Source organism: Panulirus ornatus, chromosome 12 (genome assembly GCF_036320965.1).
Source record: "Panulirus ornatus isolate Po-2019 chromosome 12, ASM3632096v1, whole genome shotgun sequence".
NCBI classification, from domain to species: domain Eukaryota; kingdom Metazoa; phylum Arthropoda; class Malacostraca; order Decapoda; family Palinuridae; genus Panulirus; species Panulirus ornatus.
Window position 1 is genome coordinate 10453386 of NC_092235.1, and position 13153 is coordinate 10466538.

General features: G+C 38.4%; 1 protein-coding gene across 1 annotated transcript in view; it reads right to left on the reverse strand.

Moving 5' to 3' along the window:
• Positions 1–13153, reverse strand: part of Dscam4 (Down syndrome cell adhesion molecule 4) — a 415036-nt gene that overhangs the window by 149943 nt on the left and 251940 nt on the right. Inside the window, exons 9-10 of the mRNA XM_071667322.1 lie at positions 11035–11143; positions 6306–6484 (exon numbers count right to left, since the gene is read on the reverse strand). Coding sequence (XP_071523423.1) covers positions 6306–6484; positions 11035–11143 — 288 coding nt within the window. The remainder of the gene's footprint in view (positions 1–6305; positions 6485–11034; positions 11144–13153) is intronic.

Here is a 13153-nt window from a genome sequence, read left to right on the forward strand (position 1 = left end):
TATCACTAGCAACAGTTTAAAATACACTAAACAGTGTCAAGCAGTAAGTAAAAAAGGCAACCAAATGTTAGGTGTCATCGCCAGGAACATATATTACAAGACACCAGAAACAATTCTCACAGTTTCTAATTATCTAGTAACACCACACCTTGAATATGTAGTCCACTTTTGGTTCCCAAACTATAAAATAGACGAGGAAAAATTAGAGCAAGTACAAAGACGCACAACAAAATTGATGCCATCCCTTAGAAATCTGGCATACACAGAGGCTAAAACGATTGGATCTCTTTTCTCGTAAAAATGTAGACTTCGTGGAGATTTAATCCAAGTGTTCAAAATTCTGAACAAGTTCGATTAAGTAGGTCACGAACATCTTTTCGTAATGCAAGAAAATACGGTTACCAAGACAAAAGGTAAAACTCCAAGCTAGAAGATGTAGTACGGACGAGGGAAAAGCTTCCTTTCCTATGTATGTGTTGAACACTGATATAAGTTACCATCAGATGTAGTGAATGCTAAGACTATAAATACCTTTAATAGTCGTTTAGACAAATACTTCATAAATTCAGGTATACTCTGAGCAAAACGCCAGAAATAAAGTGTATAAACGACAGCGTTAACGGGAAAATAAAAGGCACATGTGTAGCAGCGGGAAGTCGGTGATAACTTCAAAAACTGCTGAGCGGATTTACAATTTCAAGTTAAAACCTTTTTTCTTTTTTCTTTCAAACAGACAACCTATTCATGTGCCAATCAGGCCTCCTGTTGTCAGTCTGTCTTCCTGTAAAGATCGATATGTGCGAGGTATTACTCATGTAAAGATCGATATGTGCGAGGTATTACTCATGTAAAGATCGATATGTGCGAGGTATTACTCATGTAAAGATCGATATGTGCGAGGTATTACTCATGTAAAGATCGATATGTGCGAGGTATTACTCATGTAAAGATCGATATGTGCGAGGTATTACTCATGTAAAGATCGGTATGTGCGAGGTATTACTCATGTAAAGATCGATATGTGCGAGGTATTACTCATGTAAAGATCGGTATGTGCGAGGTATTACTCATGTAAAGATCGATATGTACGAGGTATTACTCATGTAAAGATCGATATGTGCGAGGTATTACTCATGTAAAGATCGGTATGTGCGAGGTATTACTCATGTAAAGATCGGTATGTGCGAGGTATTACTCATGTAAAGATCGATATGTGCGAGGTATAACTCATGTAAAGATCGATATGTGCGAGGTATTACTCATGTAAAGATCGGTATGTGCGAGGTATTACTCATGTAAAGATCGATATGTGCGAGGTATTACTCATGTAAAGATCGATATGTGCGAGGTATTACTCATGTAAAGATCGATATGTGCGAGGTATTACTCATGTAAAGATCGATATGTGCGAGGTATTACTCATGTAAAGATCGGTATGTGCGAGGTATTACTCATGTAAAGATCGATATGTGCGAGGTATTACTCATGTAAAGATCGGTATGTGCGAGGTATTACTCATGTAAAGATCGATATGTGCGAGGTATTACTCATGTAAAGATCGATATGTGCGAGGTATTACTCATGTAAAGATCGGTATGTGCGAGGTATTACTCATGTAAAGATCGATATGTGCGAGGTATTACTCATGTAAAGATCGGTATGTGCGAGGTATTACTCATGTAAAGATCGATATGTGCGAGGTATTACTCATGTAAAGATCGATATGTGCGAGGTATTACTCATGTAAAGATCGGTATGTGCGAGGTATTACTCATGTAAAGATCGATATGTGCGAGGTATTACTCATGTAAAGATCGGTATGTGCGAGGTATTACTCATGTAAAGATCGATATGTGCGAGGTATTACTCATGTAAAGATCGATATGTGCGAGGTATTACTCATGTAAAGATCGGTATGTGCGAGGTATTACTCATGTAAAGATCGATATGTGCGAGGTATTACTCATGTAAAGATCGATATGTGCGAGGTATTACTCATGTAAAGATCGGTATGTGCGAGGTATTACTCATGTAAAGATCGATATGTGCGAGGTATTACTCATGTAAAGATCGATATGTGCGAGGTATTACTCATGTAAAGATCGATATGTGCGAGGTATTACTCATGTAAAGATCGGTATGTGCGAGGTATTACTCATGTAAAGATCGATATGTGCGAGGTATTACTCATGTAAAGATCGATATGTGCGAGGTATTACTCATGTAAAGATCGATATGTGCGAGGTATTACTCATGTAAAGATCGATATGTGCGAGGTATTACTCATGTAAAGATCGGTATGTGCGAGGTATTACTCATGTAAAGATCGATATGTGCGAGGTATTACTCATGTAAAGATCGATATGTGCGAGGTATTACTCATGTAAAGATCGGTATGTGCGAGGTATTACTCATGTAAAGATCGATATGTGCGAGGTATTACTCATGTAAAGATCGATATGTGCGAGGTATTACTCATGTAAAGATCGATATGTGCGAGGTATTACTCATGTAAAGATCGATATGTGCGAGGTATTACTCATGTAAAGATCGATATGTGCGAGGTATTACTCATGTAAAGATCGATATGGGCGAGGTATTACTCATGTAAAGATCGATATGTGCGAGGTATTACTCATGTAAAGATCGGTATGTGCGAGGTATTACTCATGTAAAGATCGATATGTGCGAGGTATTACTCATGTAAAGATCGATATGTGCGAGGTATTACTCATGTAAAGATCGATATGGGCGAGGTATTACTCATGTAAAGATCGATATGTGCGAGGTATTACTCATGTAAAGATCGATATGGGCGAGGTATTACTCATGTAAAGATCGATATGTGCGAGGTATTACTCATGTAAAGATCGTATGGGCGAGGTATTACTCATGTAAAGATCGATATGTGCGAGGTATTACTCATGTAAAGATCGATATGGGCGAGGTATTACTCATGTAAAGATCGGTATGTGCGAGGTATTACTCATGTAAAGATCGATATGTGCGAGGTATTACTCATGTAAAGATCGATATGGGCGAGGTATTACTCATGTAAAGATCGATATGGGCGAGGTATTACTCATGTAAAGATCGATATGTGCGAGGTATTACTCATGTAAAGATCGATATGGGCGAGGTATTACTCATGTAAAGATCGATATGGGCGAGGTATTACTCATGTAAAGATCGGTATGTGCGAGGTATTACTCATGTAAAGATCGATATGGGCGAGGTATTACTCATGTAAAGATCGGTATGTGCGAGGTATTACTCAAGTAAAGATCGAAATGGCGAGGTATTACTCATGTAAAGATCGATATGTGCGAGGTATTACTCATGTAAAGATCGATATGGGCGAGGTATTACTCATGTAAAGATCGGTATGGGCGAGGTATTACTCATGTGCTCCACATTCTTGCCATATGATACATTACAAGGCCGACGCTTCTCACACTCAACTCGCTTGTTCAGTCATGTGGCGCTGCTGGGTCACATGTAGCTAGTTTAAACATCGCTGCACTACTTAAGGGTCACACACATACACACACACACACACACACACACACACACACACACACACAGCTGGCTGGCCTGGGCCGGAATTATCAGTGTAACATTACTGCCTTGAAATGTTTCTGACAATATGTCTTCATTATATTACAGCTATCTGTAGTTATTGTAAATCAAATGCATATTTGTGTTTAGATCTCATATAAAACCTAAAAGATAAAGTACAATGTACTGTAATACAATGTATTGTAATAGTGTATTGTAATCTTTTAATCTAAACACAGGATTATAGGTGGAAACCGAGAACCTGCAGTTGTTTGTTATCTAACTGCTGATGCTACTGTGCTGCTTACTTATCCTAAACACATTATTTTTTCATTTCATTAATATTTCATATTTTCCTTGTAAATACATATAACAAAATGATTGGTTATCAATAACATATACATTCAGAATCAGAAATGAAGATGATGCCAAGCAACCACACATTGACCACATGGCTACTTACTAAGGTTGTGACAATTTAACTTTCTGATGGTTCAGTGTTACACAAACTTTGTTTCAGGCACAAAATTATCAAAAATATTGTATATATGACCTCCAGAATTAGGTCACATCCCCAAGATATCTCATTATGTATATGCAAATATCCCAAAATTCGAGACACCCCTGATCCCAGGCATTTGGGATAAGGGATACTCAACCTGTACAGATTTACCATAAATTGGTAGACTGGTTGGTTTAACAAACTTACTGCAAAATAGTTCAGGAAAAATAATACATAAGGAAGCCAAAATGGAAATGATATCTCTGAAATCCTCTTTAATTAGAAGAAATAGGCAAGTTTTACTTATGTACACAAGAAGTAAACCTATAATTATTCGGTCACTGGTTTTCTACTTGTAAAAAGATGAAACTACTCTACGATACACTTTCATCAGTTCATCTTTCAACAGTAATTTCCCTTATCCAAAAGTTGTACATCAAACTTTGTCAGATATATAAACACATTAGATGATATTCATTTCAAAGTTTACTGCCGTGTAGCTCATGATCTCTCATAACATGCGTGAAAACAGGTTACTGCCTCCTTAGGCAATGCTTCTGTCCATGATGAAAGTATGGAAGATGTTAATGTTGCAGGAATGGATAGACGTAATGTGTTGGAGAGGATAGAAGCAGACACAATTTAGTCAAGTTGAATGCTTCTGAAGCCCATATTCTATCTATTTCTCTTTTCTGAAATTTCTCAAACTTTCTCATATGTTTTAGTGGCTCTATATCAAACTGCTGAACACAGTACCACTACCTGTCTGTCTCTGTGTAAACAAACTTAGTGCATTGACTTAGTGCTAACTCCCCTTGTGCTTCAGTGAGACTGCACTTGCTTATATATGTTTCATTTCGTTTTAAGATCGAAAACTTTCTGTTCTTGAAGACATGGAGAGATATAACCTATTTCCAAGGAAGTGACCATCTTTCCATGTTCTCATTGCTTTAACTAGTCTTATCTCAAAAGTCTTTGAACCTATCCTTAACTCCCGTTTCCCTATGTATCCTGAATCTTACAGTCTGATTATTTATGAGCATGGCTCTTGCAAGGCATTATTTACTGGTTTTTCCATTCATATGCTACCTGGATATCCTTGATGAAAGACTTTTGAGAATTTGTGATGTGGCCCCTGACATCTTGACAGCCTATGAAAGGGTGTGGCACAAAGGCTTTGATTACTAAGCTACCCAATTTTAGCTTTCCTTCCTTGCTGTGTTTTCTCTTATCAAGCTTCCTTCTCTGATTAGTCTATCTCCAGCATTTTTGATAGATCAACCACCCCTCTCTTTCCCTAGAAACAGCAGGGTTTCTCACACTTCTTTCTTGTCAATTATAATATACGCCACTTCTTTTTCATCGCAACTTCCTTTCTTCAACAAATATCCAAACGCACCCATAAACGGGTCATTCATCTGGGCTTTTCTTTTCTTTCAAATCCGCTCCATTTTATTCTTAATCTATGCATTCTCATCTAAACTACCATTACAAACTCTAATTTGGAGAGGATTTCCTTGAGAAGCAAACAGTCAAGTTTGATGCTTCTGAAGACAAATTTCTTCCTATTTCTCTTTTCTGGAATTCCTTGCAACTTTGCTATACCATTTAATGGCTCTATGATTAAACTGCTGGACACACTATCCTTTCCTCTTGTTACTATACAATTCATCTTTAAAATCCCACAATACTTAAACACATGTGAGCAGTTCTAACTCTATAAACTTATCTAACAAAATGAACTCTATGTTGCAATGCTGTTTTTCCCCTATTTAAAAAGCATTACTTTGGTTTCTGCTGTTAAGAAATGGCTGTTTGTTTGCCATTAACTACTCAATGCAATTTTGGCAAGCCACTGCATCACAGGATTAAAATGTGGCTATTTGCATCTGGATATACTGGATATCTCTAAACTGTAACATATACTGGATATCTCTAAACTGTAACATATACTGGATATCTCTAAACTGTAACATATACTGGATATCTCTAAACTGTAACATATACTGGATATCTCTAAACTGTAACATATACTGGATATCTCTAAACTGTAACATATACTGGATATCTCTAAACTGTAACATATACTGGATATCTCTAAACTTTCTATTGCATCCAAGACACCAAAAATTCCAAAAAGTTTATGAAATTTTCTGTATTGGACTGGTTCCTCTCTGTATAATCTATCCCCCATTTCCACACTTCCAAAAGCCTTTTGACTCCTATAAAAGCATCTGATACTAACCATTTACTGTGAGCTTGGCAGTGTACTGCCTAGTAGCAGCAGCATTTGAGGCGAGGCAAGTGTACTCGCCATTATGACGTGAAGAAATGCGATCAATAACCAACTGAGTCTGGTAGTCATCCAGTAAGCGTGTTGTAATGCCATCATAGATTGGTACTGGACCCCCATCTTTCTCCCACCTGTGAAGGACCAGCTTGCATAATGTTAGCACACATCTGCAGTGACATTCATGCAACAAACTTATACTTAAAAAAGTATCTGCTGTGTAATACAAAATATAAGTCAGCTCGTACATAAAGGTGATAAACTAGTGGAATGGGTTCTGTAATTTCAATATAACCTAACAGTTTTTTATTTGTTTACATTTGCAAAAACTGGTAAATTTTGTAACACCTTACATCAACATTACTAATGTAAATACATCAGATTTCATCTTGAGCTTTTCCAAGTCATCTTTTCTATCATTTATATAATAGTTGATAATGAAAAATTTACAAAAAGACAATATAGACATGTAATCTACGCCAGTTTTATCCTTTGCTAATATACACAATGTTTTATTACTTATCATTATACATAATCGCTGTTTCCCGCATCAGCGAGGTATTGCCTGGAAACAGACGAAGAATGGCCCATCCACTCATATACACATACATGTACAATAAATGCCCACATACATATGCATATCAACATACACATACATAAATGCTGACATTACATACATACACATGTACATATTCATACTCGCTTGCCTTCATCCATTGCTGTCGCTACACTGCCCCACAGGAAAATAGCATCGCTATCCCTTGTTTCAGCGAGGTAGCGCCAGGAATACAGATAATAAGGCCCATTTCATTCACACTCAGTCTCTAGTTGTCGTGTAATAATGCACCGAAACCACAGCTCCCTATCCACATCCAGGCCCCACAGACCTTCCCATGGTTTACCCCAGACGCTTCACATGCCCTGGATCAGTCCACTGACAACACATCGATCCAGGATACCACATCATTCCAAACCAATCTATTCCTTACACTCCTCTCACCCTCCTGTATGTTCAGGCCCCAATCGCTCAAAATCGCTCCACCATTCCATCTTCAATTTGGTTTCCCACTTCTCCTTGTTCCCTCCTCTTTGTCAATCTTTCCTCATTCATTCTCTCCATATGTCCAAACCATTTCAACACACCCTCTTCTGTTTTCTCAACCATACTCTTTCTTTCCACACATCTCTCCTACCCTTACATTACTAACTCGATCAAACAATCTCCCACCACATACTGTCGTCAAATACTTCATTTCCAACACATTCACCCTCCTCCGTACAACCCTATCTATAGCCCATGCCTCCCAACCATATAACATTGTTGGAACCACTACTCCTTCAAACATACCCATTTTCGCTCTCTGAAATAACGGTTTCTCTTCCCACACATTCTTCAACGCTCCTAGAACCTTCGCCCCCTCTCCCACCCCCTGACTCACTTTCGCTTCTATGGTTCCATCCGCTGCTACGTCCACTCCCAGATATCTAAAATACTTCACTTCCTCCATTTTTTCTTCATTCAAACTTATATCGCAATTTACTTGTCCCTCTACCCTACTGAACCTAATAACCTTACCGTTATTCACATTTACTCTCAACTTTCTCCTATCACACACTTTCCCAAAGTCAGTCCCCAGCCTCTGCAGTTTCTCACAAGAATCAGCCACCAGTGCTGTATCAACGGCAAACAACTGACTTACTTCTTAAGCCTTCACATCCACAACAGACTGCATACTTGCCCCTCTCTCCAAAACTCTTGCATTCACCTCCCTAACCACCCCGTCTATAAACAAATTAAACAACCATGGGGACATCACACACCCCTGCTGCAAGCCGACATTCACAGGGAACCAATCACTCTCCTCTCTTCCTACTCGCACACATGCCTTACATCCTTGGTAAAAACTTTTCACTGCTTCTAGCAACTTACCGCTCACACCATATTCTCTTAAAACCTTCTATAGAGCATCTCTACATCTCTACCATATGGGTTCTCCAGATCCATAAATGCTACAAACAAATCCATTTGTTTTTCAAAGTATTTCTCACATTCTTCAAAGCAAACACCTGATCCACACATCCTCTACCACTTCTGAAACCACAATGCTCTTCCCCAATCTGATGCTCTGTACATGCCTTCACCCTCTCAATCAATACTCTCCCATATAATTTCCCAGGAATACTCAACAAACTTATACCTCTGTAATTTGAGCACTCACTCTTATCCCCTTTGCCTTTGTACAATGGTACTATGCATGCATTCCACCAATCCTCAGGCACTTCAACATGGTCCATACATACACTGAATAACCTTACCAACCACTCAACACAGTCACCCCCTTATTCAATAGATTCCACTGCAATACCATCCAAACCCGCTGCCTTGCCGGCTTTCATCTTCCGCAAAGCTTTTACTACCTCTTCTCTGTTTACCAAATCATTTTCCCTAACCCTCTCACTTTGCACACCACCTCGACCAAAACACCCTATATCTGCCACTCTATCATCAAACACATTCAACAAACCTTCAAAATACTCACTCCATCTCCTTCTCACTCCATCACTATCTGTTATCACTTGCTCCCTTCAACGTTATTCCCATTTGTTCTCTTGTCTTACGCACGTTATTTACCTCCTCCCAAAATATCTTTTTATTCTCCTTAAAAAATCAGTGATACTCTTTCACCCCAACTCTCATTTGCCCTCTTTTTCAACTCTTGCACCTTTCTCTTGACCTCTTGCCGCTTTCTTTTATACATTTCTCAGTCATTTGCACTATTTCCCTGCAAATATCGCCCAAACGTGTCTATATTCTTTTTCACTATCAATGTTACTTCTTCATCCCACCACTACCCTTTCTAATCTGCCCACCTTCCACCTTTCTCATACCACATAATCTTAAAATGCTTAATCTTTAGTCAAAGCCGATAGTGTCTGACTTCATATAAAATAACAAACATCACGTATGATAGTATCTGAAAAGAAATATTTTGTGCTCCTTAAAAACATTAATAAAAGACTTATCCTGTTTTAGACCATATCATATCAACTATTATCAAAATTACATAATGGAATTACCAAAATAATCAATAATCCGCATCAAACAAATTAAATGAACAGTTGATTAAAGCAATAATCTTCCTCAAAGTATTAATATCAATCATTTATCACCCTTAAACCCTGTTATTTATTCTAAGAAAGGTATATGTAATTATCAATGGCTTCACTAAGTCATGAAAAAAGTATTCTCAGTCCTTCATGTACCTTGGGAACAAAATTTCATTTAGAGCAGTACTGTAACCAAAGGAAGATGGAAAACTAGGGCTGAAAAAGATATGTTGTGTACCAAATATGAATAAGAAAACTAAAAGTGCAAGGGCAAGAATAAGTGTGGAAAAAGTGATACCTTTGGATGTGATTCCACATGTGATTGAAGATAATTTCCCTGTCTTTGTATGATGTAATGCTGTCTGATAATTTTTTTCTAATTTCTTGTGGTACTTAAATAGCACTAACCGTATCCTATTCCAAATCCAACTAAGTATATGCCTCTTCCTGCACTAGCAGAAGAATCCTCACTTTTACCTACTAATTTAACAAATTTCAATATGTTTGCCCCAATGAATAATGCTAGTCAAGCATTTAACACTATGGCCAAATACCGAACAATATGATATAACATTATTTAGAATAATTTTTAAATCAGATTTTAGAAGAGAGAAAACCTGAACTTTTAGTTTGTCAAGACAAACTATTGTCTTGAGTTCAGGTTGGTTTATAATGGTCATATAATGTTAAGCTGATGTAAAAGGTATTGATATGAAATTAATGTTCTTATCTGAAAGACTGAAGCAATATCATACACAAAATATCAAGATGCAACAATAAGATGCTTCCTCAACCGATGGAATTTGTCGATCTCAGTAAACAATGACTACAACATTTCTACTGTCAACAAATCCTTGCATTATGGAAGTCTCGCGAAAAACTCACTTATCATAAGAGAATGTGGTACTAGTATAACTAACTATGTCAGAAAATGCACTGACGAGGCTTTCCCTTTACAGTTATATAAACTATGGGATGCCTGTGAGCCATGCAAAAGGGAGTGACCCAAGACATGGCCACAGGCCATAGTAGTATTTCAAGTCCTTCTCATCTGTTCTGACATCTCCTCCCGAGCTGCGCTGAGATCGTCTTTTAAAAAGCTGTTTAAGCTATTTCTAAGTAAACCTAAAATTATGTGAAAGCTGTGTGTGTGCAAACATTAAAAGTGATTTACCATTTCTTTTTATTTTTCTGTTTTTCAAAGAGGGATCACATATAAAACAATATCAGGCACTGACCTATAACCTTTTACTGTTTCTTAAGAAATAAAAAAAATTCAAGAAATTACATTGTAGTTCATATTCTCTCTAAGTTTTAGCTCATTTGTTTTGAAATTATCAAAAACAGCCCAATTTCCAAATACTTCATACTATACACACTTCAGGGAACACAATATTGCTCCTTGACAGTTGCACTCCGTTTATCTTCCAGTAGTTGATATTCTCTGGTCGAGATTTTACTAAAAACAAAATGCTGTTTTCTCTTTGGGTGTACATAAACTAGAAGTGCATTACATATGTTACTGGTAGCTTTGTGTGCATGCATCATGTCAATATGTGCATGCTGTGCATCTCACCTAAAAGTAACAGGCAGGTCTCCCTCTAGGATCTGGCAAGTAAGGGAGGCACGGTTCCCTTCACTTAGAATGTTGTTGGCGAAAGAAAATGGCATAATCTTCGGTGGCACTGTAAGGAAAAAATTAGAATTATTATTGCATGGAGGTATATAGCATGATATATTCGTCAATCAGCAATACTACAATAATGTTTCATAGTCAGCATGCTATCAGAAACTAACACTTTCCTAATGCATGACCACAAACGTCCATTTGCTCAAGCACTTTGTGGCCAGATTGCTTCACAGATTCCATTTACAACACTGAAAACCCCATGTACACCAATTACACCCTCAACTGCCACATTGTTCACCTTTGCATTCAAATCACCCATCACTATAACCCGGTCTCGTGCATCAAAGCTGCTAACAGAATCACTCAGCTGCTCCCAAAACACTTGCCTCTCATGATCTTTCTTCTCATGACCAGGTGCATATGCACCAATAATCACCCATCTCTCTCCATCCAATTTCAGTTTTACCCATATCAATCTAGAGTTTACTTTCTTACACTCTATCACATACTCCCACCACTCCTGTTTCAGAAGTAGTGCTACTCCTTCCCTTGCTCTTGTCCTCTCACTAACCCCTGACTTTACTCCCAAACATTCCCAAACCATTCTTCCCCTTTACCCTTGAGCTTCGTTTCACTCAGAGCCAAAACATCCAGGTTCCTTTCCTCAAACATAGTACCTATCTCTCCTTTCTTTTCATCTTGGTTACATCCACACACATTTAGATACCCCAATCCGAGCCTTCGGGGAGGATGAGCACTCCCCGCGTCACTCTTTCTCCCATTTTAGAAAGTTAAAATACAAGGAGGGGAAGGTTTCTAGCCCCAGGCTCTCGTACCCCTTAGTCGCCTTTACGACACGCGGGGAATGCATGAGAAGGAGATGGAGTGAGTATTTTGAAGGTATGTTGAATGTGTTTGACAATAGAGTGGCAGATATAGAGTGTTTTTATCGAGGTGGTGTGTAAAGTGAGAGAATCAGGGAGAATGGTTTGGTAAACAGAGAAGAGGTAGTAAAAGCATTGCGGAAGATGAAAGCCGGCAAGGCGCTGGTTTTTGGATGGTATTGCAGTGAAATTTATCAAAAAGGGCGTGACTGTGTTGTTGACTGGTTGGTAAGGAAATTCAGTGTATGTATGGTTCATGTTGAAGTTCTTGAGGATTGGCGAAATGCATGCATAGTGCCATTGTACAAAGGCAAAGGGCATAAAGGCGAGTGTTCAAATTAAAAATTTGTAAGTTTGTTGAATATTCCTGGTAAATCATATGGGAGGGTATTGACTGAGTAAAGGCATGTACAGAGCATCAGACTGGGGAAGAGCAATGTGGTTTCAGAAGTGGTAGAGGATGTGTGGATCAGATGTTTACTTTGAAGTATGTATGTGAGAAATACTTAGAAAAACAAATAGATTTGTATGTAGCATTTATGGATCTGGAGAAGGCATATGATAGTTGATAGAGATGCTCTGTGGAAGGTATTAAGAATATATGGTGTGGGAGGAAAGTTGTTAGAAGCAGTGAAAAGTTTTTATCGAGGATGTAAAGCATGTGTACGAGCAGGAAGAAAGGAAAGTGATTGGTTCTCAGTGAATGTTGGTTCGCGGCAGGGGTGCGTGATGTCTCCATGGTTGTTTAATTTGTTTATGGATGGGGTTGTTAGGGAGGTGAATGCAAGAGTTTTGGAGAGAGGGGCAAGTATGCAATCTGTTGTGGATGAGAGGGCTTCGGAAGTGAGTCAGTTGTTGTTCGCTGATGATACAGCACTGGTGGCTGATTTGTGTGAGAAACTGCAGAAATTGGTGACTGAGTTTGGTAAAGTGTGTGAATGAAGAAAGCTGGGAGTAAATCTGAATAAAAGCAAGGTTATTAGGTTCACTAGGCTCGAGGGACAAGTCAGTCGGGAGTTAAGTTTGAATGGAGAAAAACTGGAGGAAGTGAAGTGTTTTAGATATCTGGGAGTGGATTTGGCAGCAGATGGAACCATGGAAGCAGAAGTGAGTCACAGGGTGGGGGAGGGAGCGAAAGTTTTGGGAGCATTGAGGAATGTGTGGAAAGCAAGAACGTTATC